The sequence below is a fragment of the Stenella coeruleoalba genome, assembly GCF_951394435.1.
Source record: "Stenella coeruleoalba genome assembly, chromosome: 19".
Taxonomy (NCBI): Eukaryota; Metazoa; Chordata; class Mammalia; order Artiodactyla; family Delphinidae; genus Stenella; species Stenella coeruleoalba.
Window position 1 is genome coordinate 8,894,235 of NC_137165.1, and position 25,245 is coordinate 8,919,479.

At 57.2% G+C, this 25,245-nt stretch overlaps 2 protein-coding genes across 7 annotated transcripts; both read left to right on the forward strand.

Moving 5' to 3' along the window:
- Positions 1-344: 344 nt before the first annotated feature.
- Positions 345-5,479, forward strand: VAMP2 (vesicle associated membrane protein 2). The gene is made up of 5 exons (XM_079904789.1): positions 345-430; positions 938-1,058; positions 1,521-1,679; positions 1,776-1,827; positions 2,438-5,479. Coding segments are annotated over exons 1-5 (351 nt in total). The 5' UTR covers positions 345-428; the 3' UTR covers positions 2,455-5,479.
- Positions 5,480-5,497: 18 nt separating this feature from the next.
- Positions 5,498-20,920, forward strand: PER1 (period circadian regulator 1). Of its 6 annotated transcripts, none has more exons than XM_079904794.1 (23): positions 5,881-5,949; positions 11,305-11,721; positions 11,839-11,937; positions 12,026-12,180; positions 12,277-12,398; positions 12,490-12,691; positions 12,845-12,896; positions 13,035-13,177; positions 13,560-13,638; positions 13,716-13,822; positions 14,009-14,162; positions 14,237-14,345; positions 14,434-14,565; positions 14,976-15,081; positions 15,181-15,352; positions 15,440-15,570; positions 15,768-15,947; positions 16,580-16,813; positions 17,646-18,211; positions 18,637-18,823; positions 19,011-19,200; positions 19,538-19,688; positions 20,083-20,920. In XM_079904794.1, exons 2-23 carry the CDS (start codon positions 11,447-11,449, stop codon positions 20,350-20,352), a joined length of 3,816 nt encoding a protein of 1,271 aa, XP_079760920.1. In that variant the 5' UTR covers positions 5,881-5,949; positions 11,305-11,446; the 3' UTR covers positions 20,353-20,920. The 6 variants fall into 6 exon arrangements, with proteins under 6 accessions (XP_079760919.1, XP_079760920.1, XP_079760921.1 ...); XM_079904795.1 differs by having other exon boundaries at positions 15,226-15,352; XM_079904793.1 differs by lacking the exon at positions 5,881-5,949 and adding an exon at positions 5,498-5,633 and having other exon boundaries at positions 14,976-15,352.
- The last annotated feature ends 4,325 nt before the right edge of the window (positions 20,921-25,245 follow it).

The window sequence follows — 25,245 nt, forward strand, 5'->3', positions numbered from 1 at the left end:
GCGGACCGGTTGATGGGTTTCACGGAGGAGGAGGACGACGTGTTTGGGGCTGAAGGGTGCCGTAAGGGCCAGGAGGCAGGGGCACGGGGACGACGGGGAGAGCTGTGGTCAGACCGGGTGGGCCAGCTGTTGGTGTGGGGAAGCCGCGGCCGCCAGGCTCCGGGCTCCCAGGCGATGAAGGAGTGGCTGGGGCTCCGCGGCGCCAGACCAGCTCCCAGCCAGCCGCGATCTCCGCCCTCCGCGCCCCGCCCCCGCGGCCCGGCTGCCGACTAGAGGCCCGCCGCGCCCCGCCCCCTCCTGCAGTGCCCGGATGTGAGTGACGTGCGGCCGCCATCTTCCTGTCCCGGGCAGCCAGCGCCAGTCGGAGCCAGCGCTAGCCGCCGCCGCCATCACTGCTGCTGCCAAGTTCTCCGCCCGCTGCCCCCGCCATGTGAGTTGGCGCCCGCGCCCGCGCCCGCACCGGGTGGCCTGCGCCGGCCGCCGGCCGCCGCCCTTAGGCCCAGGCCCAGGGAGGGCCCGGGGTTCGACTTGCGCCCCCCGGCGCGCGCCGCATCCCGAGACCAGGCCGGCGCCAGTGACTGCGCGCAGGCAGCCGGAGGGCCCCGCGTCCCCGGCTGGCCGCGCGGGCCCTGGCCGCGGGAGGGAGCGGACCCGGCGTGCGCCCGTCCCGCCCCTGTCATCGCTGCCGCCTGTCGTTTCGGGTCCACCCTCATTTGACAGGCGGGGAAACTGAGGCCCGGGGGGGGAGGGGGCCTCACTCAAGGTCACGCAACAACTCGCTCGCGGGGCCGGACGGAGTCCAGGGTTCCCATCGGGTGGCTTTCTTCCCGGGAAGCAGGAAGGGAGGGACGGATGGATGGACAGGCGGATGGGCGGGGCCCTGGCTGCGGAGCCAAGGGCTCCAGGCCTTGGGTCTTGATCCGTCCCTGCCCTTCAGGTCGGCCACGGCTGCCACCGCCCCCCCTGCCGCCCCGGCTGGGGAGGGAGGCCCCCCTGCGCCCCCTCCAAACCTCACCAGTAACAGGAGACTGCAGCAGACCCAGGCCCAGGTGGATGAGGTGAGTTGTGGGGGGCGGGTGTCAGGCCAGTGGGAAGGACCCTGAGGGTTGGGAAACAGGTGTGCGGGCCCATCTGGGGTTGGGGGTGACGGCACTTCATGTCAGTGAGTTTGGGGACAAAAATATGTCATGCCCGGTCCTTGTCAGCATGCAGTTGGGAGGGACGTGAGGTGTCAGTCAGCCTTGCTAGCCTGGGGTGTTTCACCCTGGGCGGGTGTGCTCTGGTGATCGGCAGGCTGCTTGAGGCTCGGTAAATAGAGGGTGCTGCTGTGATATCTGAGATGTCTGCCTACCAGCATGCCTTGGCGCATCTGCGGCTATGCTAGGCATGTTCTGTGTATGTTCTTGTCATGTTAGCCAGGCAGCATCAGGGTGCGTGTTCTATATGTGGGCTCATGGTGGAGGAGTGCCCTTTGCGATGGGCCTTGGCACACTCCCCCTGCTTTGCGGGCCTTCCCCCAGGTGGTGGACATCATGAGGGTGAACGTGGACAAGGTCCTGGAGCGGGACCAGAAGCTGTCGGAGCTGGACGACCGTGCAGACGCACTCCAAGCAGGGGCCTCCCAGTTTGAAACAAGTGCAGCCAAGCTCAAGCGCAAATACTGGTGGAAAAACCTCAAGGTAAGGGTGGAGGCAGGCGGGAGGGCAGGTAGGAGGAGTGGGGGGTGGATGGGAGTATCATGGTCTGTCTCACTGACCCTCCCCTCTCGCCCCCAGATGATGATTATCTTGGGAGTGATTTGCGCCATCATCCTCATCATCATCATCGGTGAGTAGGTGGGAGTGGCTAGGGCCCCTTCCTGAAGAGGTTTCCCCTGTCATTTCTGGGTTTTGAAGGTCATTAACCTAGTTTTTACTATTCAGCAGAAAGCACATATAGCTGCCAATAGAAGTTCTGATTCATACACAGCCCCAAACCTTGAAGCTGTTTAGCTTGCTCTTTGCCTGAATCTGGGCAATTTCTCTTAAGATTTTTGGAAACAGGAAAGCTGGTGGATCCCCACTGCTCCCTTGAGGACCCTTTGGGCCTAGGAGCCCAGTCTGGGAACCCTGGAATTGGGGAGTGGGAGAGCAGCAAAGACCCAGGGGCTTGAGAAACAGCTAGGAAGCCAACCACCCCACTGTCTGAGAGCTGTGGTCTCAGAGGCCCAGAGAATTAGGGGTCTGTGGCCCCAAGGCCATACCGTGGAGTTGAAGAGACCTTGGAACCGACCTGTCCAGCCTCTTTGTGTTACAGATGGAGAACCTGAGGCCAAGAGGGGAAGGGATGTCAACCGGCTGGGAGGTGGGGAAGATGGGAGCAGGGCCGGGCTGACACACTGCTTTCTCTCTCTCTTTCTCCCTTCTCCCTCTTCTTCCTTCTCTTTCCCTCTCCACAGTTTACTTCAGCTCTTAAACCCCTGAGGAGCCTGCCCTGCCCAGAGAAGGGCCTCTCCCCCCCACCCCCAGCTGCTCCTCCACCTCTCAGCCATATCTTCCAGCCCACCTCCCTGGATCCGTGTGTGTGTGTGTGTCGTGTGTGTGCCCCCTTGTAAATAGCCAGCTGTTATTTATACATATATAATATTATATATATTTGGTCTGTTTGTAGTTTTATTACTAGAAGATTTTTTCCGGTTGTCCTTAACACCCCTTCCTGAGGTTCTCATCACCTCCTTTTTCTCTTTCCCTCCTTCCCTTTCTTCCTGACCAGCCCCAAGTCCCTTTCATTTGCATCTGTTATGCAGTCCCCTCTTCCTCCTTCCCTTGGATTTAGCTGATCCTTCCTCCCGCCCTGGACTTCCCCATACCTCCACCCCCTGCAAAAATTATAAAAAACAACTGTCCAGGCCTCCCTAGGTGCATCTTCTTTGCATCTTTGGGAGGCTCCGAGACTGGTCCCTTATGGTCCTGAGAATCCCAAGGTCTTTTGGGAGCTTCCAGCATGTTAATTAGCATCCATTTGCCTACTGACATCCCTTTTGGTTTCCTTCTTCCCCCCATTTTCTCTTCTGTTCAGTCTTTCAACCTGTGTTTCTTTTTTACTGAGGAGTTAGTCCCTGTTGGTCCTTGTATCACACTTTCATTTGCATGACGTTACTTGCAGGTGGTGGGGAGCCTGGGCTTTTGGGGAGCCAGGCTCTTCTGGCCCCCAGGATTGCCTCCTCCTAGCCCCCCTAGTCCAGTTTGCCTCCCCTACCCCGATTTTCCAAACCTCTTGTCCCTCCTTTCCCTCCCCCCAGCTGGTGTGTAAGTGTCTTGGAGTTCAGTGTGTTATGATGGACCAATAATTCTGCCACTTGGAGTCTCTCCCCACATTCCTGCTCCCCAGTTTCCGTGTGGGGTGCTCAGTTGACATTCCCATGGGGTCTCCCTCCCATCTGCCTGATCTGCCTCCTCCTCCTCCCACCAGGAGAGTTGGGGGTTGGCCACAATCTGATCTCTCTTGGGAGAGGTGGCTGCCAGTGTGTCGGGGGGGTCATCACTGCCTTGGGGAGGATGGGGCAGGGCAAAGAATCCCTCCAGTTCCTTCCTGAAATCTCTGGCCCCACCCCTGCTGGGGGCTGAACTGAAATCCCTCCTCCCTCATTGGGGGGTGTTGCCCCGTCACTGCCCAGCTCCTCTGACTGCCCCCTTGAACTCAGGCTGGGAGTACTGGTCACTGCCAATGTGTGCATGGGACGCGCTGCAAGACGGGGATTCTTGCCCCTCTCCGGGTCTCCTCCTTAGGTGAAATGATGAAGGAAGGGTCTAATGTCTTTTTAAATGGCACAATTTTAGGGGTCTGAGGGTGCAGTCCCTTAACCTGCCACTGGAGGGCACCCCCTAAACTCTTTCTTCCCCCCACAGTCGAGGTTCCTGTGTGGAGGGGGAGCAGGGAGATCGAAGCTGTGGTGTGAAAGGGTAGGGAGAGATGCTGGGGGTGAGGGTGCTGTGTTCTAGACCCCCCATATTATCCCAGTATCCCCTGCCCCCCTTCCCTCACCCCATGCCCCCAATTCTGTGGCGCATCCAGATTGTGAAAATGTACAATAAATGTGTAATGAGTAACCAGGTGGTGTTTTAAGATCTTTTCTTAACCAGTGGGAAGCGTATTGGATCTGCAGGTGTAACAGGAAGGTTGAGAAGATACATCTGGAAGGGACAGCTTTGCCAGGGGGCCTGACCTTGGGCAGGGCAAAGGCAAAGTGTGATTCACCAAGTGGCCACGAGGGGGCACCAGGAGTTGATAATGGGAAATGTTCATGATCCCACTGTCTCTCGGTCCGGTCCCGTGAACCCTGAGGTCTGGGCTTCCCAGCTCCCCACCCACCCACTTCCCTGCGGGCATGCTCCTGCTGTTTATTGGATCCCTTTCTACTCCTTGATTTAAGTCTCAAATGCTCTGCAGTGTCTCCCGTGGTCATGTACTCCTAGGCGTGAAGTAGATGGACAACTGTGAAACGTCTCTCCCTCATTGTGCCTAGCACAGTGCTACATCCAGAAGGCGTTAGTAAATACTTATTGAACAAAACAGCTCAGGGAGATCCAGCTGAGTGCGGTGTGGAGCTGGCTGTAGATGGCCTGCTGCCCCTGCACTCTGTTGCCCGACTGGTGGCTCTAGACCCCATACTGAACTCCTTTAACCTCCAGCTCCATAACGCCCTTGACGTGGCACCCTAGCATCCCTGCCCACAGGCACTTCTAACAGTGGGTGGTGAGTGCTAGGTGAGTTCTGGAGGGCCCACTTTTCTGTGCTGCAGCATGAGGATTCAGCAGCCTAGGAAACCTAATAGTGTTTCCCAAACTTCTAGGCTCCTAAGAACTACCGGGAATGCTTTTAAAAATAGATTTTCAGGCCCCTTCCCCGGAGATTGATTCCGCAGTTGTAAGGGACCCCGGTGATTCTTATAATTATGTATACAGTCATTATAATGTTCATCACTTGTTGAGGGCTTACTATTTTCAAGACAGTGCTCAGGGCCTTTTTGTGCTTCATCTACTGAGTCCTTCACATGTTTAGGGTTCCCGCAGGCCTTAGGGCCCACCTTTATCGTATCAGGGACCTGAGTTCAAATCTTGACCCCACCAGAGACTAGCGTGTTAATCCGGATACATTATGTAACCTCTCTGGATCTCAGTCTCATTTGAGACAGTGGGAAGTAGATCAGCCGCCTCCTCCGGGTTTGTAAGCGCATGGCCTGGCCCACAGAAAATATAATCTGGGAGGTGGCTATCATCTTCATCGTTACCACGCGGCACTGAGACCTGAAGATCGCTTCACCGTAATGCCAGCAGCTTCCAGCTTCAGGGAGCTTCAGGAACCCAGGTCCACAGTCCCAGCGCGGGGGCGCTCTTGTCACGCGCCTAACGGCTCACAAAGCGCCCCCACCAAAGCCACCACTGCTCACATCTGCGCCTGCGCAGACTCGGCCGTCCTGGGTTAGCTTGTCGTCAAGGAAAATCCCCAGCTTCTAGGTAAACAAGTTGCCGCGTGAGATCGCCCGCACGTGTCCTCTACAGCTCCGGGACTTCTCAGCCTATGAGAAAATATGGAGGACTGGACTGGCGTCCGCGTCACCGATCTAGGCGGGTCGGGGGACACCGCCACAGCCAGTAAGAACTTCGGAGGTGGATGTGGGCGTGGCTTTCGGTCAGCTTCCAATCAACGTGCTAGGGTGGCCCCTCCCGCACGTGGATCTGTCACTGCTGGTTGGCAAACTGACCAATGAGAAGATGAGGGAGGCGGGCGGCGCCAATGGTGGCAGTGCGGGGGCTGCGCGGCCGCACGCGGCGCGGGGCATGGGTCGGCGCCCTTCGGCCAATAAGCTTGAGGGGCGTGGCATCCTGGTCGGCGGGCGGGCCTGGAGAAGCGAATCCAAGTCTCCTTGATCCTAGTTAGGAAGAAATTGGACGGCGTGCGCGCTGAGCGGTAAGTGCTCAGGCGTGGAGGGTGAGGAGCGGCGGTCGGTATGGGTTTTTCCACGGTGGTTCTGTAAGGAGGGGTGTTAATGCATTGCCGTGAGGGGGATCTTGCAAATGCGTGATCACCGCGGTGGGAGCTCTGATGGTTACGGGGGAATAGGGGCTGCGAACTCAGCTCTAGAGAGAGGGGAGCGGGAATCCTTGACATCAAATCCCTCAAGGCCCTAGGGTCCCTGTACCCCTGACTGCCGCGGGGAGGGGCTCAGAAGCCAGCGAACTGAGGGAGCTGAGAACCCTACTCCCAGGGAGGTACGGGACAGGACCCCTGAGAGCCGGTGGGAGACGTTCCAGTGCGTGACTGCTGTTTTGGTAGGTGCCTTAAGCACTTGAAATAGGCAGGGGTTCTGAGGCTGGAGAGAGGTCCTGCTAGGGCAGTTGAGAGGGTACCAAAGGGGATACGGTGATTTGAAAAAGGGTGGGGTGATGATTTGTGTGACCCTGAGCTAGTCACATCAGGGCTCTGGATGTCTTTCTCATGTGTAAAGGGGAGGGGTTGGGACTCGGAGCCATCTTTGGGAGTAAACGTGGGGTAGCAACTGTCGGATCCTGAGAGGGAGGATGGGCTTGTGCAGATTGGTTGTATACTTGTCTTCCTGAGCCCCTGGCGGTGAGGAGGCACCAACAGAGTGCCCTGGTATCTGTCTGTACAAGCAACGAGGCCTGTGGTAAAGTGACCTGCGGTAAGGTGGAAGAGTGAGGAAGTGGGGTTCCTAGGAAGTCACTGGGGCTGGTGGCTGCTAGGGTGATCTCAAGGACTTTGTGAGCATGTGAAAACTGGGACTGTGATGATTTGAAGTGTGTGGAGAGTGCAAACTGAATGTCCCAGGGTAGAGGAGAGGTTGGATGGAGTCTGTGTTTTAGGCACCAAACTTAGAATTGGCTGAGTGTTTGAGAGGCCCAGGTTCCCAGAGCTGGTAACACCTCAGAGGTTCCTGAAGGGTAAGAAATCAGAATGACAAGCCATTATCAGAGCTCAGATTTGAATCCTGAGTCCCATTTGTTAAGAGCCTGAGAACTGATTATGAGACATTTTAGGCAAGTTTGGTAACTTCTGAGCCTTAGTTGGTCCTTGTGGAATGGGGATAATTATACCCATCTCACAGGATTGTTCTGAAGATTAAATAAGATAATGTATGTAAAGTGCTCAGCGCAATGCCTGGGTCATGTTTTTAATTTTTTTTTTTTTAGGTAAAAGAAAATTGCTATAGGGTGACAAAAGAACAGTGACAGGGTGTAAGATTTATGTGAATGCTGTGGTTGGGAACTATTCTCATATTCTTTTTTTTTTGAAAATTTTGGTGACCCCCGCCCCATTTCCCTCTTCCTGGTTCTTGTCTTGAGGCACCAGCCCCAAACCTTCATTCCTCCCTTTTATCCCTCTCCCAAGATCCAAGGCCCCAGGCTGGGCCACTTGCTCTTTCCCAGTTCGAGTTCCTCATCCTAGACCCATTCTCCTCCCTATCCCTCCTCCCTGTCTCTGCTACCATAGTAACAAGAGATTCAGGCTCTGAAGGGGGCCTCAGGGAAGGAGCAAAGGTCTCTTGCAGAACCTGGCCTCCAACTTACCCGCCCTGGCTTTGGGATCGGGCCAGCAGATGTATACAGTCTGGAAGAGGGGGAAAGCCAATGCCAGGAGCTGTAGGAGCAAGCCAAGGGGAGGGCGGATGCGAGTCTGGAGAAGAGAGCCAGGCGTGGGGGCGGGGGAGGGGGGGACCCCTTCCTCCTAATCCTCTCTCCAGGAATCCCTGGCTTTGGGACAGGATGGCTATCGTTGGGTTGGGGGGAGGCGTCCAGGCTGGGTGCATGTCCTGGGCTACCAGCCAAAAGAACATGATGTTCCCAAGTTCTCTGGCCGCCGCCCTCTCGGGCTGGCCGCCTCCCAAACCGCTGCCTCTCCAGCCTCCCTGCCCCACATTCCCCGGCTGCCTCGCCCCGCCCCCTTCCTCCGCTTGACGTCACCGCCGCCTCCCGCCCCCTCTCCTCCATTGACGGCAGCAGGGTCTGGTTACTGTGGGGACCGTGAGGCAGGATCCTGATTAGGGCCTTGAGAGCTGCTGGAGCGCTGGACCCTTTTGTCTACGCAAAAGGAAAATATGGAGGTGGAGGTGGAGAGCAAGGATCGCCTGTGCCGGGGGAGATCACATCTAGAGCCCTAAGGAGTGCTGAGGAAGAAGAAAAAGGATGTTTCCAGAGAAGAGGTGTCTGAAAAGGAGACAAGGGACTGGGCCACAATATATGAGTTGGGGGGGCATTTTCAAGGAGAGAAGACTGAGAATCCAGGCTCCTCAATCCTTTATTTCCTGTGTTTTCTTGCTTTGGTTTTTCTGGGTTATTCTGTAAGCTTTTCCACAGAGCCCTGACCCTGCCCACCCCCCCCCACCCCCCCATGGGGAACACAATTGTTAAGGAAAGCTTAGGCCACGTAACAGGCGTGTGCACCCACGCTGATTACGTCAGCATCAGCCTCTTCACTTGCCACCCACGTTTCCAGGGAGCCCTGAGAGGAACTACACATCAGTCTTGGATGGAGGGGGTCTGTGTAACTGAAGCTCTTCGCGGCCCAAGCTGGCACTTTATTCCCCCAAATTTAGGACTCAGTGTTCTGCTTCTTGCCTCTTAAAAAAAAAAATTATAATTTCCAGCTCCTTCTCTATTACTGAGGCCCCTCCCCCTCCCCTAGCTCTAGTTACAAAGTCACCATGTTTATGATCACCTACTGCGTGTCAGGTTCTCTCCTGGGGGCTGCGGAATACAGTTAAGGAGACAGGTGATGAGGTCCTTGGCTTTCTCTTCTCCTTGCGGTGGGGACCTGAAGCCCTTGCCACCCCACCTTTGTCTAAGGTCTCTTCTCTCAGCCACCGCTTTGTTCCCCTGCAGCCCTGGCTGCCTGGCCCCTACTTTTGGTGCAGCCGTAACTGTGGGTGGCTGCATCCTCAGGAGAGAAGCACTAGTCACCACGTAGGTTGCCCGGTGACCTTTTCTCTGATTGGCCATGGAAACACCTGCCATTGTTTCCCTTCACAGCTCCTGTTGGCTCTGGCTGCCCCTTCTATTGTTTGCATCCTTCCCCCCACTCCACCCCCTCCTCAGATGTGGACCCTCGATTACCCTCCTCCTAGCTGTCCACAGGATTTGAAGTGTCAGAGGAAGGGATTGGGTAAAAGGGCTCTATTGTGATGACAAGGCTGGGGAGGGGAACCTAGGAAAGGCCAAGCTGGGTTTTCTGTCCATCTCCTCCCAGGGACCAGCTGTCTCATCCAGCTTGGCCCACCTCCTAAGGTTTGCATTCTTTCTGCCCACCCCTGGCAAGGCCAGGGTGTCCTGTTGTGCAAGGCTCGTCGGTTCAGGAAGTAGAGTTATCTTAAATACCTACTGTGGCCCTGGTATGTTCTCTGAAGAGGGACAGCTTACCTCCCCTCCCTTCCCCTCCCCTCCCTTCCATTATTTACTGTACAAGGCGTCCCGCGCCCATTGGCTGGGCTGTGGTGTCTGGGGCCCTTCAGCCCAGCGCCAGCACCCAGATCCACGTGCGCCCGTGTGTGTGACACAGCCCTGACCTCAGTGGGGGCCAGTAGCCAATCAGGCGCCGGGACGAGATCCCCAGCCAATTGGGGGCGGGGCCTGTGGCTCCGCCGGCAGGAGGCCAATGAGGGGCAGCGCCTGGCGTTATGCAACCCGCCTCCTGGCCCCGCGGAGCTTGCACTCAGCTGCGGGCTGCAACGGCGGCGGGCAGGCGACCGGAGGGCGCTCGCGCGGCCAGGTAAGCATCTCCGCGGCCACCCCAGGGGCCGGTCTTCGGCCCGGAGGCTGACTGCCGCCACTTCCAGTCTGATGGGCCGCTTTCGGCCTGGGCACTCAGACGGCACACCAATAATCCGCCTTCCTTGCCGTTGTCCACCCGCTCCCTGTCCCCGGGGACCTAGGTATTCCTCACAATCCTGCACTGGGCGTCCGCACTCCTGACCTGCCTACCTTACCTCCAGCTTTGCCCCCAGCTCCCAGCTGCCCCGGCCCCACACCTGACCCTCATCAGGCATGCCCCCTGCTGCCTTTGTCACTCGGGGGTCTCCGGTTTTGCCCCAGCACCAGGACCCCTTCGGGCTTTCCACGCTTCCCGCGCTCCCTCCTCCAGTCCCTGGCCTCGCGCCGGCTGTGATGTCAGCCCGGTTCAAACTGGAACATCTCGTTCCCGGTGCTAGTTCCTGCTGTTGGCCACAGCCTTCCCTTTTCTCCTGAAGCTCAGAAAATGCTCTGAGGTTGGGGGTGTGGTTGGAGGGAGAGAGTAAGGGAACAGCCGTCTCTGGCCTTTGTCCGTCCCTTGGTCAGAGCAGAGTGTGTCTGCTTCGGATGGCTGGGGGGGGGGGGGGGGTGGCGGTGGCGGCGAGTGTATAGAAAAGTAGGGGACCGAAGAGAGGATTCCTGGGTTCCTGACAGTGGCAGGCCTCGGTCCTGGGGGTCGGGAGAAGGTGCAGGGGCAAGAGGAGGAAAGGCTGTGTTGTCTTAACCAGAATGATTGGGATCCTGGAGAGCGCCAGTCTGGGGGCTTTTGCGCGGAGGGCGGTGGTGGTTGTGTTTTGCCCTGGGGAGCAAGGCCAGCCTCTGAAACCCCGATGGCTGCCCCTCTTCCTACGGCCACTCGGCCCTCCGGGGACTGGGGATCTATTAGAGGTGGGCGACCCCTGGTCGCGCTTGCGAGTGCGGGAGTGTGTCGTTGCCCCGTTTCCGCCGAGAAATGGGGGAGGGGTCGCCCCCTTCCCCGCCCTCTTGCGGGCCCTCCAGCAACCACTGAGCTCAGCCGCTGACGTCGGTTTCCCTGGCGACCGCAGTGGCGGCGGAAGCGCGTGGTGGGGCCGCGCAAGTCCGCGCGCATGTGCGGCGGAGGTGGCACCGCCCCCGGATAAAATTAGCCCGGAGGCCTAAATATAGAAGGCGGCAGGCTCGCACCCTGCTCCGAGGCCTTGGAGTTCCAGGCGGAGTGGGGGCCTGCTGGGAATTTGGGAATGGGAAGTATCCAGGCTGTGGCTCACAGCTGAAGTTCTTTCTAGTCGACCGCTTAGGTATTACCTCTTCAGGCCACGCTGGCAGGGGATGTGGGGGAAGGACCAAGAGAGGCCCCTTTCCACCTGCAGCCCCCCGACGCTCCCCCGCCCCGTACGCGGACAGGAAACAAATTGCTTAGGCTCCATATTGGAAGCCTGGGTCTCAGGAGCGTGGGGACCTGAAAGGGAGGAGGCTGAATGAAATTGGCAGGTGTTGTGAATTTACAGCCCAGGTTTTTCTCCTTCTTGGTCTCTCTTTTCAGGCGCTGGCTGTGATCAAACTTCTCAGCTCTCTGAGGCTTGTGTCTCCCACCTCGCTCCCCTGGCCAGGCCTCCCGGCCCCCTCGTGCCTCTCTGGTGGCCTCTCCGCCTTCCCTGTTCTCCTGCGCTCCCCATGGCCCAGACATGAGCGGCCCCCTCGAAGGGGCTGATGGGGGAGGGGACCCCAGGCCGGGGGAATCCTTTTGTCCTGGAGGGGCTCCATCCCCTGGGCCTCCACAGCATCGACCTTGTCCTGGCGCCAGCCTGGCTGACGACACGGATGCCAACAGCAATGGCTCCAGCGGCAATGAGTCCAATGGACCGGAGTCCAGGGGTGCATCTCAGCGGAGCTCACATAGCTCCTCCTCCGGCAATGGCAAGGACTCGGCCCTGCTGGACACCACTGAAAGCAGCAAGAGGTGTGTTTGGATGGGTTGCAGGTGCTAGGAGTGGTCTTTTGAGCAGACTGAGCTGGGAGACAGGCCCGTGCTGCTGCCCACTTTCTCCTCATCTTGGGTCTGTTGCTTCTCCCCTAGCACAAACTCTCAGAGCCCATCCCCACCCAGCAGTTCCATTGCCTACAGCCTCCTGAGTGCCAGCTCAGAGCAGGACAACCCGTCTACCAGTGGCTGCAGGTTCGTGGGGTGAGGGCTGGGGGAGAGGGCTGGGGGCCACGCTCTGGGGCTAATGTCTATACCCGCTCCCTCCTTGTGGGCCCTGCAGCAGTGAACAGTCAGCTCGGGCAAGGACCCAGAAAGAACTCATGACGGCGCTGCGGGAGCTCAAGCTTCGGCTGCCACCAGAGCGCAGGGGCAAGGGCCGCTCTGGGACCCTGGCCACGCTGCAGTACGCACTGGCCTGTGTCAAGCAGGTGCAAGGTGAGTGGTGCTTCCTGGGAGGGCAATGTTCAGGTCCTGGGCTAGTACCATGGGGGCAGTCTCCTCACTAAGTGTGCTGCTGCCCGCACCCTGCAGCCAACCAGGAATACTACCAGCAGTGGAGCCTGGAGGAGGGCGAGCCTTGTGCCATGGACATGTCCACCTACACTCTGGAGGAATTGGAGCACATCACATCTGAGTACACGCTTCGCAACCAGGTCAGCGCAGCCCAGCCTCTGTATCCCGACGCACCCCCAGCCCCACTCCCACAGCTCCTGAACCTGCTCTTGTCTTTGCTTTCTCGCCTAGGATACTTTCTCCGTGGCTGTCTCCTTCCTGACAGGCCGCATCGTCTACATTTCTGAGCAGGCAGGTATCCTGCTGCGCTGCAAGCAGGATGTGTTCCGCGGTGCCCGCTTCTCAGAGCTCCTGGCTCCCCAGGATGTGGGCGTCTTCTATGGTTCCACTGCCCCATCTCGCCTGCCCACCTGGGGCACGGGGGCCTCGGCAGGTGAGGTCCCGAAGTGCTTGGGGGGAGGGATGAGCAGTTCCAGGAAGCACCTGCCATGAGGGGCCAGGGGCCCCAGGCTTTTCCTTGCTGGGTTCTTCTCAGCCCAGGGAGGGGATGGGGAGCTGTGCTTACTGTCCTCCTGGTCTGTCTCAGGTTCAGGCCTCAAGGACTTCACCCAGGAGAAGTCTGTCTTCTGCCGTATCAGGTAGGCAGGGGACGTGGGAGCAGACCCCTTGCACCTCCCACACCCCGTTTTTCTTTGCTGTGTGGCCCATGACCTTGAGGTGGGTGGTGGGTGGCTCTTCACTGACAGTCCCTAATGCCTCTTTCTCTTCCTTGCTAGAGGGGGTCCTGACCGAGATCCCGGGCCTCGGTACCAGCCATTCCGCCTAACCCCATATGTGACCAAGATCCGGGTCTCTGATGGGGCCCCTGCACAGCCGTGCTGCCTGCTGATCGCAGAGCGCATTCACTCTGGTTATGAAGGTGGGCGGGCCAGGCGCCTGGCCTGGTTGGGGTAGGAGGAAGGGGGCCTTCTCTAGGCTGGGGGTGAGGCAGGACGGGAGTGTGGGAGACAGCTTTGGAACACAGAAGGTATTGTTAAAATGAGGGTTTGAACGCCTCTTTAGAGGTAGAGTTGGATGAGAGCCCTAAGCTAGGAGAAGGCAAAAGAGAGTACCTTGGTTTTCAGTTTCATTATCGGCATGGGGCACAAAGATTGTCCAGACCATCTTTGTAGGCTAGAGGGCCCAAGGCAGAGCTGTGGAGAGAACTGTCTGCCAGCCAGCCTGGGCCTGAGGCAGCATGGAGGGCTGAGGAGCTGGACCGTTCTGGAGGAAATCCAATGGCCACACTTTCTGTGCCTCAGCTCCCCGGATTCCCCCCGACAAGAGGATCTTCACTACGAGGCACACGCCCAGCTGCCTCTTCCAGGATGTGGATGAAAGGTGAGGTCAGGACCTGGAGAAAAAGGAGGTGTCCAGGGCCGAGGCTTTGGCCATTCTGATGCCTCCTGTCATTTCAGGGCCGCCCCGTTGCTGGGCTACCTCCCCCAGGACCTCCTGGGGGCCCCAGTGCTCCTTTTCCTGCATCCCGAGGACCGACCCCTCATGCTGGCCATCCACAAAAAGAGTGAGTTCCTTTCATCCTGCGCTCCCTTCCGGCTGTCTCCAGGGCTTCCTAACAGCTGTCCTTGTGATTGTGTCTTTCAGCGCCTTGGCCTCTTGGATTTCGGGTGGGGGGAGGCTCCAGGGGGCTCCACAACCTTACTTAGCTCTCCCTCCCACTGACCCGCACCTCATTTCCCACTCCCTTCAGTCCTGCAGCTGGCTGGCCAGCCCTTTGACCACTCCCCTATCCGCTTCTGCGCCCGGAATGGGGAGTACGTCACCATGGACACCAGCTGGGCTGGCTTCGTGCACCCCTGGAGCCGCAAGGTGGCCTTTGTGTTGGGCCGCCACAAAGTACGCACGTAAGTGGGTGGTGCCCTGGAGGGCGGGCCAGTGTGGAGGGGGCAGGGCTCAGCTCATCCTTCCCACCCCGCAGGGCGCCCCTGAATGAAGACGTGTTCACTCCCCCAGTCCCCAGTCCCGCTCTCTCCCTGGACCCTGATATCCAGGAGCTCTCTGAGCAGATCCACCGGCTGCTGTTACAGGTGAGAGTTGAGGGGACGGGGCTTGAGAATGAGGAAGGGGTGCGGAACAAGGCCTTGGACATCTGACCTGTCGCTCTTCCTGCCTCAGCCTGTGCACAGCCCCAGCCCTACCGGGTTCTGTGGAGTCGGCCAGGTGACTTCCCCAGGCCCTCTCCTCAGCCCTGGCTCCTCCAGTGCCAGCAATGGGGGTGACGCCGAGGGACCTGGGCCTCCTGCACCGGTGAGTGCCTCTCTGCCACTTTACCCCTTTAGTCTCCCATTCCCTTGTTCTCAGAGTCAGCACTGCCAAACCCAGAGGAGCCGCGTCCACCTCCTTTTCTTTCTCGTCCTGCTCTCATAGTGATCTCTGCTCCTCCCCACTGGGGCCTTTTTCTTTTTTTTTTTGCGGTACGTGGGTCTCTCACTGTTGTGGCCTCTCCGGACGCAGCGGCCATGGCTCACGGGCCCAGCCGCTCCGCAGCATGTGGGATCTTCCCGGACCGGGGCACGAACCCACGTCCCCTGCGTCGGCAGGCGGACTCTCAACCACGGCGCCACCAGGGAAGCCCTGGGGCCTTTTTCTTGCGCTAGGCTCTGGGCTCCCCAGGCTGGCCACGCCCCCCCAATGCTGCCCACTGCCCTGCCCCACAGGTGACCTTCCAGCAGATCTGTAAGGACGTGCACCTGGTGAAGCATCAGGGGCAGCAGCTTTTTATTGAGTCCCGGGCCCGGCCTCTGCCCCGGCCCCGTGTCCCTGGTGAGTTGGTGAGGGTGTGGGTAAGGAGTGAGGCCTGGGGCGGGGCGGGTCCCATGACCCTCAGCCCAACCCAGAGGAGCTTTTCTCTCCTCGGCCCAGCTGCAGGCACATTCAAGGCCAAGACCCTTCCCTGCCAATCTGCAGACCCAGAGCTGGAGGTGGCACCTGCTCTGACCCAGGCCCCACTAGCCTCGGCTCCTGAGGAGGCTGAGCGGAAAGAAGCCTCCAGTTGCTCCTACCAGCAGATCAACTGCCTGGACAGCATCCTCAGGTAAGGCCATCCTGGCCCATTCTCCCGCTTGGGCCCCGGCCCTGCCCCACTCAGGCGCTGCTCTCATGTCTTCTGGTGCTTCCTCAGGTACCTGGAGAGCTGCAACCTCCCCAGCACGACCAAGCGCAAGTGCACCTCCTCCTCGTCCTGCACCGCCTCTTCGGCCTCCGACGAGGACAGGCAGCGGGCAGGAGCGGTCTCTGTGGGGGCCGAGAAAGGTGAAGAGCCAGGCCATCCTGCCTCCACAACCCTGTCCTCTGTTCCTGCGTCTGCATTTCTGTCTTTGGGGCCCCACCTCACTCTGTCCCGTCCCCGCCCAGCCTCCAGATCTCCACTCTCCTCTCTCTCCCCACCCCCACTGGGGTTTCCTCTCCCAGCCTCCCAGCGGGGCGATAACCGGCATCTCTCCGTACAGATCCATCGGCAGTGCTGTCTGGGGAGGGGGCCGCCCCTCTGAAGGAGCCGGTGGTGGGAGGAGGCGCCCTGAGCCCGCTCGCCCTGGCCAGTAAGGCGGAGAGCGTGGTGTCCGTCACCAGTCAGTGTAGCTTCAGCTCCACCATCGTCCATGTGGGAGACAAGAAGCCCCCGGAATCGGGTACGGGCGTGGCTGAGGGGGGCGGTGCCCGGGCTCCCTCTGCTCCCCCAGCCAGCGTCCCCCCTCCTGCTGGCTGCCTTCTCCCGCCCTCTGGTTCCTGATGGAGAGAAGGAGGCCCCCGTCTTAGCTCAGGGCTGCCGCTTCTTGCTCTCCACCCGCCCGCCAGCCTCTGCCGCCTTGTCTGTCCCTCATCCTGCTTCCTGTGTTCTCACCGTCAGTTCACACACAAAGTCTGGGGTGTAGTTCAGCCTGAGGTGCTGCCCGCAGACGGTCGAGGCAGGGACTGTTGAAAAGCCCTGAAGGGTCTTCGGGCATTGACCTGGAAAACGAGTGAGGGAAGTGCGAGGTGTGGGCTTCCCTTCCAAGGAGTCACGGGGGGGTCATCCTAGGGTAGTGCCACTGACGAGGACTGAGTATCCCTTTCTTACCCTGGGACGGCTTTACACGGGGAAGAAGGCCCAGAGCCAGTTCTCGGTGGGGAGGTGGCCAAGAGATGCAGGGGAGGCCCAGGCTCGGCCGCAGGGCAGAGCCCAGGTCTTTGGCTAAGCTGCTGGACATGGAGGGTGCCGTGTGGTGTGGGTGTGCTAACACTTAAGGTGATTCTGACCTTTCCCCTGTCTCATCTTCCTCAGACATCATCATGATGGAGGACCTGCCTGGCTTGCCTCTTGGCCCAGCTCCCAGCCCAGCCCCCAGCCCCACGGTGGCCCCTGACCCAGCCGCAGGTGCCTACCGGCCAGTGGGCCTGACCAAGGCTGTGCTGTCCCTGCACACCCAGAAGGAGGAGCAGGCCTTCCTCAGCCGTTTCCGCGACCATGGCAGGCTGCGTGGACTTGACGGCTCCTCCACGGCCCCCTCGGGCCCCGGTGAGTTGGGTAGCCACCTGCCTGCACCCGGTCTAGGGCCAGACTGTCGGGGGAGGGGTTCTTGAGGGAGATCCTTGTGCTCCAGGGACCCAGGCTATTGCCACCTCCGCCACCAGGGCCCTGCCTAGGGATGGCCCCTTGCTAGCTCCTCCCCAGCGGGCGGGGGTCCAGGCTGCCGCCAGAGGAGGGCAGCACTGAGACAGGCAGGCAGGGGCGCTCTGCTCCAGGTAAGCCACTCCAGGCCCAGTCTGGGGGCTGGGGCAGGAAGCGAGCCCACTCAGGACTCAGTTGCTGCTGACTGGGAGATCTGTGTAGACCGGCAGGGAGGACTGGGACGACTTCGGGTGGGGGCAGGGCTTCAAGGGCAGGTGGCAGCCCTCCAGGTGCCTGAGGGAGGCCCCCTGCAGGCGAGCATAGGGCTAGGAACTGGGCTTTCCCGCCCACCTTGGCTCCATCATGAGCCATGCGGAGCACGGCCCCACTGGCAGGAGGGTCGCCCAGGCTGGTAGTTGCCTGCTGGACCGGAGCCACCTGCCCATTCGTCCACGACCTCGCCTGCCTGCTGTCCGCCAGCAGGCCTCGGTCTTCTGCACACCTGCAGCACCCCGCCTCGTGTAACCTCTCCTTCCCCGGCCGCTTTGTCAGTGATTCCCGCGTCTTCCCTGAAGGTTCCCCCACCTCCCCAGAGTCCCCTCTGTTACGTGTGGGCCAGGGAGGCAGACTCTCTGGGGCCTATCCTCTCCCTGGTCCGAGTGGCAGGGCAGCCGGCCGGGGTGGCAGGGCTGCTAACCCCCAGGTCGAGGGCCTTGCTTACCCTAGTCTCTCCCCTCAGGCTGCCGCCACGGCCCCGCAGCCCCCGGCCGCCGCCACCACTGCCGATCCAAAGCCAAGCGCTCCCGCCAGCACCCGACCCCTCAGGCCGAAGCCCCCTGCCCCGTCTCCCACCCGTCACCTGTGCCATCCTCTGCCCCCTGGCCCCCACCACCAGCCACGCCGCCCTTCCCGGCTGTGGTCCAGCCCTGCCCCCTCCCCGCGTTCTCCCCCAGAGGAGGCCCCCAGCCTCTCCCTCCTGCACCCACATCTGTGTCTCCTGCAGCTTTCCCTGCCCCACTGGTGACCCCAGTGGTGGCCTTGGTGCTCCCTAACTATCTCTTCCCTGCCCCACCCACCTACCCCTGTGGGGCACCCCAGGCCCCCGCTTCCCACTCCCCTTCTCCGTCCCTGCCCCTGCCGCCCCCCAGCCCTCCCCGCCGCCCCGACTCTCTGCTCTTCAACTCGAGATGCAGCTCCCCGCTCCAGCTAAACCTGCTGCAGCTTGAGGAGCCCCCCCGTGTCGAGGGGAGTAGTGCTGGGCACCCCCCTCCCAGCGAGGAGACTGCCGACCCAGCGGCCAGACCGGTGAGCACCGAGGCCCGCCCCCATCCTCTTAGGGCCCCCACGCGGCCCTCTCCCCTGCTCCTCCCGTCGCTCTTCCTCCTGCCCCCCGCCCACCTGGCGTCCCCAGAGGGTGGTGTCGTGGGGTGGGAGGCCCCAGCTGCGTTTCTGAATGAGGCAGAAATCAGCTGCCTCATCTGTGAAGTGGGGACAGGCCCGTCTGTCTGACAGGTGGCGAGGACATCCCAGTAACTTCTGAGCGTGCCTCTGCTGCTTGGAAAGGGCCCAGCGCCACGGCGCTGCTCTGCGCCAGCTCTCGTCACTCAGCCTGGGCCCACTGTCATGGAGTGGGAAGAGGCCGCTTGGCTTGGGTGCGCTCCCGGCCAGAGGCAGCAGTTGAAGGGAAGCCTAGGTGCTGATCCCTTAATCCCTCCCCTCCCCTCCCCCAGGTGGAGATAACTGAGTCCTCCAACCAGGACGCGCTCTCGGGCTCCAGCGACCTGCTGGAGTTGCTGCTGCAGGAGGACTCGCGCTCTGGCACGGGCTCTGCTGCCTCGGGCTCCTTGGGCTCTGGCTTGGGCTCTGGGTCTGGCTCAGGCTCCCATGAGGGGAGCAGCACCTCAGCCAGCATCACGCGTGAGTGCCCTGCCTCCCACAACACCTCCCGGGGTAGGACAGTGTCTGGGGGGTTGGGAGGCCAGGCCCCACTTTGGCCAAGCAGCCTGGGCCCCTGCCCTGCTTCCTAAGGCCAGTGGGCTTGAGCGAGGCCTGGTGGAGCGCCGGGCGGCCTGACTCTGTTGGTTGCCCGCCCCTCACTCTACAGGCAGCAGTCAGAGCAGCCACACGAGCAAGTACTTCGGCAGCGTCGATTCTTCCGAGGCTGAGGCTGGGGCTGCCCGTGCCAGGGCTGAGCCCGGGGACCAGGTCATTAAGTACGTGCTCCAGGATCCCATCTGGCTGCTCATGGCCAATGCTGACCAGCATGTCATGATGACCTATCAGGTGCCCTCCAGGTGAGGACTTTCAGGGACCTCCTCTGCCTCTTCTTCAGAGGAGTGGGGAGGCTGGCGGCCCACCCTCACTGCAGCTAACTTGGGGTTTTCTTTCTGGGCCTGGCTCTGCTCTGGGGCTTTCCTGTTCTGCCCTCCGCCCCTTGGAGCCCCACCATTAGTCAGGCTGAGGGCAGCTTTCCTGGTCCTGGAAGGCCTGAATTCCCAGAGCACCGGTTCAGGGGAGGAGCATGAGGCAGTGAGTGGGGAGCTGGGGAGTTGAGGTAAAGGAAAAATGCCAGCCTCGTGGGCCCTGGCCCCAGCTCCCATTCTCTGCCTCCTGAACCCCTTCCCGGAGCAGGGACATGGCCTCTGTGCTGAAGCAGGACCGGGAGCGGCTCCGGGCTATGCAGAAGCAGCAGCCTCGGTTCTCAGAGGACCAGCGGAGGGAACTGGGTGCTGTGCACTCCTGGGTCCGGAAGGGTCAACTGCCTCGGGCCCTTGATGTGATGGTGAGAAGTCAAGTCTGGGCCAGGAGGGAGAAGAAAGAATTGAGCTCAAGTTGAAAGGGTAGAGGCTAAGGGCTGATCCCCTCATTGTTCCTTGGATCATTAATTCTGAAGGACGTTAATTCCACTAAATTTGCTGCTGGGTTATTTAGTGTTAAACCACGTGTGTTTTGGTAGACCTTTCCTCGGCCAATCTTATGCTAGTGTATAGTGCGGTCTGGGTACAGGGTACGATGCATTTTCCAATCTTGTTGACCCCATGCGCATCTGTATGGATTCATGTTTCTTGGGCATACATTTTGGGAAGTACTCTCGAGTTGGGGAACAAGGGGAACTGGGGTGGCAGGTCAGCAGTGAGAACTCTGCCTGACTCGCTCATATCCTTTCTTTCTCCAAGGCCTGTGTGGATTGCGGTAGCAGCACCCAAGACCCTGGCCACCCTGATGACCCACTCTTCTCGGAAATGGATGGACTGGGGCTGGAGCCCATGGAGGAGGGTGGGGGCGAGGCGGGTGGCGGTGGTGGTGAGGGCGAGGGCGGTGATGAGGCCCAGGCCCAAGCTGGGGCCGCGGTCTCAAGCTCTCAGGACCTGGCCATGGAGGAGGAGGAACAAGGTGGGAGCTCATCCAGTCCAGCCTTACCTGCCGCAGGAAATGGCACCAGCTAGACTACATTTGGGGCCACCTCCGGGAATGCATGAGAAGCTTCCTTCTCCCATGTCCCAACTCGCAGAACTCAGACGTGGCTGGACCAACCAATAGAAAACTGTCCCGGCTTCTCCCGCTGTAGGGGGTGTGGGACCTCCCCCCCGTCAGCAGCCCAGGATCCAGGGGCTGCCTCTGGCCTCTTAGAGAACAGAAGGTGGCACTCTTTAGCCCAGCCCAGAGAAGCCGCACCTCCCATCCCTGCTGAGGAGTCGTTCCTTCCCCTGGACAAGGTTGCTGACAAGCTGCTGAAGTGGTTCTCCAAGCCCCAGCTGAGCCGGAGTCCCTGTCCCTGCGGCTTGGGGCTGCGTTTATTTATTTGGAGAGCCAGCCCTCTGAGGCCCAAGCAGGACCCAGTGGTCCAGACCCCTAGCTGCTCCGGGGTGGGGGAGGTTGGTGGACCGTGGAGTCCCTGGTGCTGCCCCTCAGGTGGGACCCAGGTGTTCTCAGCTGTACCCTCTACCGCTGACATTTGTGTTTTTGATATCGTGTCTGTTATTTTTTAATATAAAAAGAAAAAATACCAGGACTTTGTGGAATGAACTTTGGGGGTTGGGTTAGGGGAGCTCTTTGTGGGGAGGTGTGGCGCCCCCGTTTCCGGAAGGTTGTAGTGAGAGTGAGCCATTCCCTCCTCTGAGGACCCGCATCCCTCTTCTCCACAAACCCTTTCTCACTGAGAAAGCAGGTCAGTCTAGGTGGCTATGGGACGGGGGGCCACGCAGCCATTCATAGTCGAGTTGGTCCCCAACGGTGTGGGAGAGAGGCGGGTGGTGCAGAGTATTAACCCTCAGGCTCAGAGCTTGGGAAGGAAAGGGGGAACCTTGGAAAGGATGAGTCACTGAAGCCCCGTGGTAGCCGTTATTTCGGTCGTCTCGATTAGTGACCCTCAGGAACAGCTGATCTACATCTAGACTCAACAACCCACCCAACGGCGCCGTGGCTTAGCTGGTTAAAGCGCCTGTCTAGTAAACAGGAGATCCTGGGTTCGAATCCCAGCGGTGCCTGGGACGGTTGACTCTAGTATATTATTGCTGCGAAGGGGACACATTTCCAGACTTTGACAGGGCGCCTCTCTGTAGTACATATGGAAGGATTATTCTTCTTACCAGCCATCCCATTGCTACTTGAGTCTCCCTCCCTGTGCACTTTTAGTGCGAATTTGGAGGCTGACCCCAGCTGTCAAGAACCAGGGTGTAGCGGCATCCCTTTGTCTGCCTTCAACGGTGTGGGAACGGTTGGGCCCATTTTGTACTGTGGCTCGGGGCAGGGAGAGAGCACTGGAAAGTCGCCGCTTCTGTAGGGCCGTTGCCTCATAAGCGCACGCGCACTGACATCAAGACAGCGCTCGCAAGAGGCGGGCGTGTTGATAGGCAGCTATAGTTCTGCAGGCCCCAGTCCGCAGCCGGCTGTGATGGCCGAGTGGTTAAGGCGTTGGACTCGAAATCCAATGGGGTCTCCCCGCGCAGGTTCGAATCCTGCTCACAGCGTCAGTAGTTTTGGGAATGAATACTACTGCCGCCTCCGGTGAAGAAAGCAACTTGTTTTTCCAGTGCTGTCTTTCCCTGGAGCAGATCCCAATTTTATTCCAAGACTCTCAGGGACTCAGCCACCCAGGACCTGTCCACGAGCGCCCTCTTGCGGGCCTCAGATTCCTGCTTCTACTCCTCCTCCAAAGGTTATATCAAGCAAAAAGCCGTTTTAACTGCCAATTTGAATTCATAACTCCAAACTCAGGTGTTTTCTCAGTGCTATTAGCAATCATATCACATTTCCCCATCCATTTCCCCTCCATCTCTCCTATACGACTCTTTCATTCCTTTTCACATCAAACCACGAATCCCTTCATCCTCCTTCAGCTTTACTTCCTGTTTCACTGTGTTCAAAAGGCATTCGGTAATCAAAACACTATGGTACTGGCACAAAAACAGACATATAGATCAATGGAACAGGATAAAAGCCCAGAAATAAACCCACTCACCTATGGTCAATTAATCTACAACAAAGGAGGCAAGAATATACAATGGAAAAAAGTCTCTTCAATAAGTGCTGCTGGGAAAACTTAACAGCTACATGTAAAAGAATGAAATTAGAACATTCTCTAACACCATATACAAAAATAAACTCAAAATGGATTAAAGACCTAAATGTAAGGCCGGAGACTATAAGACTCTAGAGGAAAACAGGGAGAACACTCTTGGACATAAATTGCTGCAATATCTTTTTGGATCCGTCCCCTAGAGTAACGGAAATAAAAACAAAAATAAACAAATGGGACCTAATTAAACTTAAAAGCTTTTGCACAACAAAGGAAACCATAAACAGAATAAAAAGAACCTACAGAACGGGAGAAATATCTGCAAATGATGCGACCAACAAGGGATTAATTTCCAAAATATACAAACAGCTCATACAGTTCAGTTCAAACAACCCAAGCAAAAAATGGGCAGAAGATCTAAATGGACATTTCTCCAGAGAAGACATACATGTGCCAACAGGCACATGAAAAAATGCTCCATATCGCTAATTTAGGGAAATGCAAATGAAAACTACAATGAAGTATCACCTCACCCTGGTCAGAATGGCCATCATCAAAAAGTCGACAAATAATAAATGCTGGAGAGGGTGTGAAGAAAAAGGAACCCTCCTGCACTGTTGGTGGGAATGTAAATTGGTGCAGCCACTATGGAGATCAGTATGGAGGTTCCTCAAAATACTATAAGTAGAGCTACCATATGATCCAGCAATCCCACTCCTGGGCATTTATCCGGAGAAAACTTTAATTTGCAAAGATACACGCACCCCTATGTTCACAGCAGCACTATTTACAATAGCCAAGACATGGAAGCAACCTAAATGTCCATCGACAGATGAATGGATAAAGAAGATGTGGTATATATATATATATATATATATATATATATATATATATATATATATATACACAGTAGAAATATTAGCCATAAAAAAGAATGAAATCATGCCATTTGCAGCAACATGGATGGACCTAGAGATTACCATATTAAGTGAAGTAAGCCAGACAAAGACAAATATTATACGATATGGCTTATATGTGGAACCTAAAAACAAAACAAAACCAAAACAAAACAAATGAACTTATTTACAAAACAGAAATAGACCCATAGTCATAGAAAACAAGCTTATGGCTACCAAAGCAGAAGTAGGGGAATAAATTAGGAGTTTGGGATTAACATATACACACTACTATACATAAAATAGATACCCAACAAGGACCTACTGTATAGCACAGGGAACTATACTCAATATTTTGTAATAAGCTATAAGGGAAGAGAATCTGAAAAAAATGTATATGTATTCACTGAATCAGTGTGCTGTACACCTGAAGCTAACATAACACTATAAATCAACTATACTTCAATTTAAAAAAAGGCATTCCGAAGAAATTTTCCTACTGACATCGGCAATCGCACCTGCCTACCTACCTGAGTCTGTGACCACATGCTATTCCCCTTCCTCCTAACTGTAGATGAACCCTTCCACCTAACTAAGGCCAACCCCCACACCAACTAGATCTCCCGTTCCCTCTGGCCCACTCAAGGACATTGCTCTGTTTTCTTTCTTTACCATCAATTTCCCCCTTTTCTAACTGGATTATTCCCACCAGGCTACAAACATAATGAAGTTTATCTCAATTTAGAACATGCAAGACAACAAACGCCATCTTAACCCCACAACTCCCCTCCAGCTACCACTACGTTCCTCTGTTCCCCTCTACAGCAAAACAACTTCTCTTATGCCCACTGTTTCCAATACCATCTTTCCACTTTCCTTTGAACCCTCTCTAATCAGGTGCCCCCAACCCTGCACCTGCCCCCAACAAAACTGCTTTTGTTAACGTACAAAATGACCATCATGTTGCTAAATCCATTGATCACTACTGAGCAGCAGTTGACACAGATGCTTACTCTCCCTGCTTAGAAACGCTTTCTTCACTTGCCTTCTAGGACACCACACTCTTCTTATATTCCTTCCACTTCGTTAACAATTCATTCACAGATGCCTTTGCTAGTTCGTCATCTCCTGGATCTCTAAATGTTGAGGTGTTTCCAAGGCTCAATTTTCTAGCCTCTTCTCTTCTCTATCTGTATTCATTCCCTTGATGATCTCCAGGCTCATGGTTTAAAATATGAACCTACATTACATTAACGCATCCCCAATTTTCATTTCTAGCTCCAAAACTCTTCCCTGCATTACAGATGCATATATCCTATTGCCCACTTATTGTTTCTACTTGGATATCTAATAAGGAATCACAAACTTAAAATGTCCCAACCAAACTTCTGGTCATCTCCCCCAAAACTGCTTCACCTGTAGTCTTTCCATCTCAGTAAATGGAAATTCCATTTCTTCAGTTAGCCAGACCAGAAACCTTAGAATCATCTCTGATTCATCTCCCTTTCTCTCACACACACACAGTCCACATCAAATCAGTCAACAATTTCTTATTTAAAATAGGTAAAAAATTTGACTCTTTGTTACTACACTTCAATACTACACCTTGGTCCATGCCACCCTCATCTCTCACCCAGATTATTGCAATAGCCCCTAAATTATTTCCTTGCTTCCACTCTTGTTCCTTGTTCCCTTACAGTCTACTCTGAACACACTGGGCAAAGTGATCCTTTTAAAACATAAATCAGATTCTGTCGTTCCTCTCTTTAAAATCTCTCAGTAGGGTATAAATATGAATTCATGGTTTTAATGTGTATAGTTAAGGAAGGAAATGTAATATAAGGAAATGTATGCACATACACAATGTATACATTCACCTATATTTCCTAGCTCTGTCTGCTGAGGGAGCCTAAAAGGAATGACAC

Coding starts and splice junctions, on each gene's coding strand:
- VAMP2 (XM_079904789.1), top strand. Junction 1,059..1,520: donor CCCAGGCCCAGGTGGATGAG/GTGAGTTGTGGG, acceptor GCCTTCCCCCAG/GTGGTGGACATCATGAGGGT. Junction 1,680..1,775: donor ACTGGTGGAAAAACCTCAAG/GTAAGGGTGGAG, acceptor TCTCGCCCCCAG/ATGATGATTATCTTGGGAGT.
- PER1 (XM_079904793.1), top strand. CDS start 11,447: ATGAGCGGCCCCCTCGAAGGGGCTGATGGGGGAGGGGACCCCAGGCCG. Junction 11,938..12,025: donor CCGTCTACCAGTGGCTGCAG/GTTCGTGGGGTG, acceptor TGGGCCCTGCAG/CAGTGAACAGTCAGCTCGGG. Junction 12,897..13,034: donor TCTGTCTTCTGCCGTATCAG/GTAGGCAGGGGA, acceptor CTTCCTTGCTAG/AGGGGGTCCTGACCGAGATC.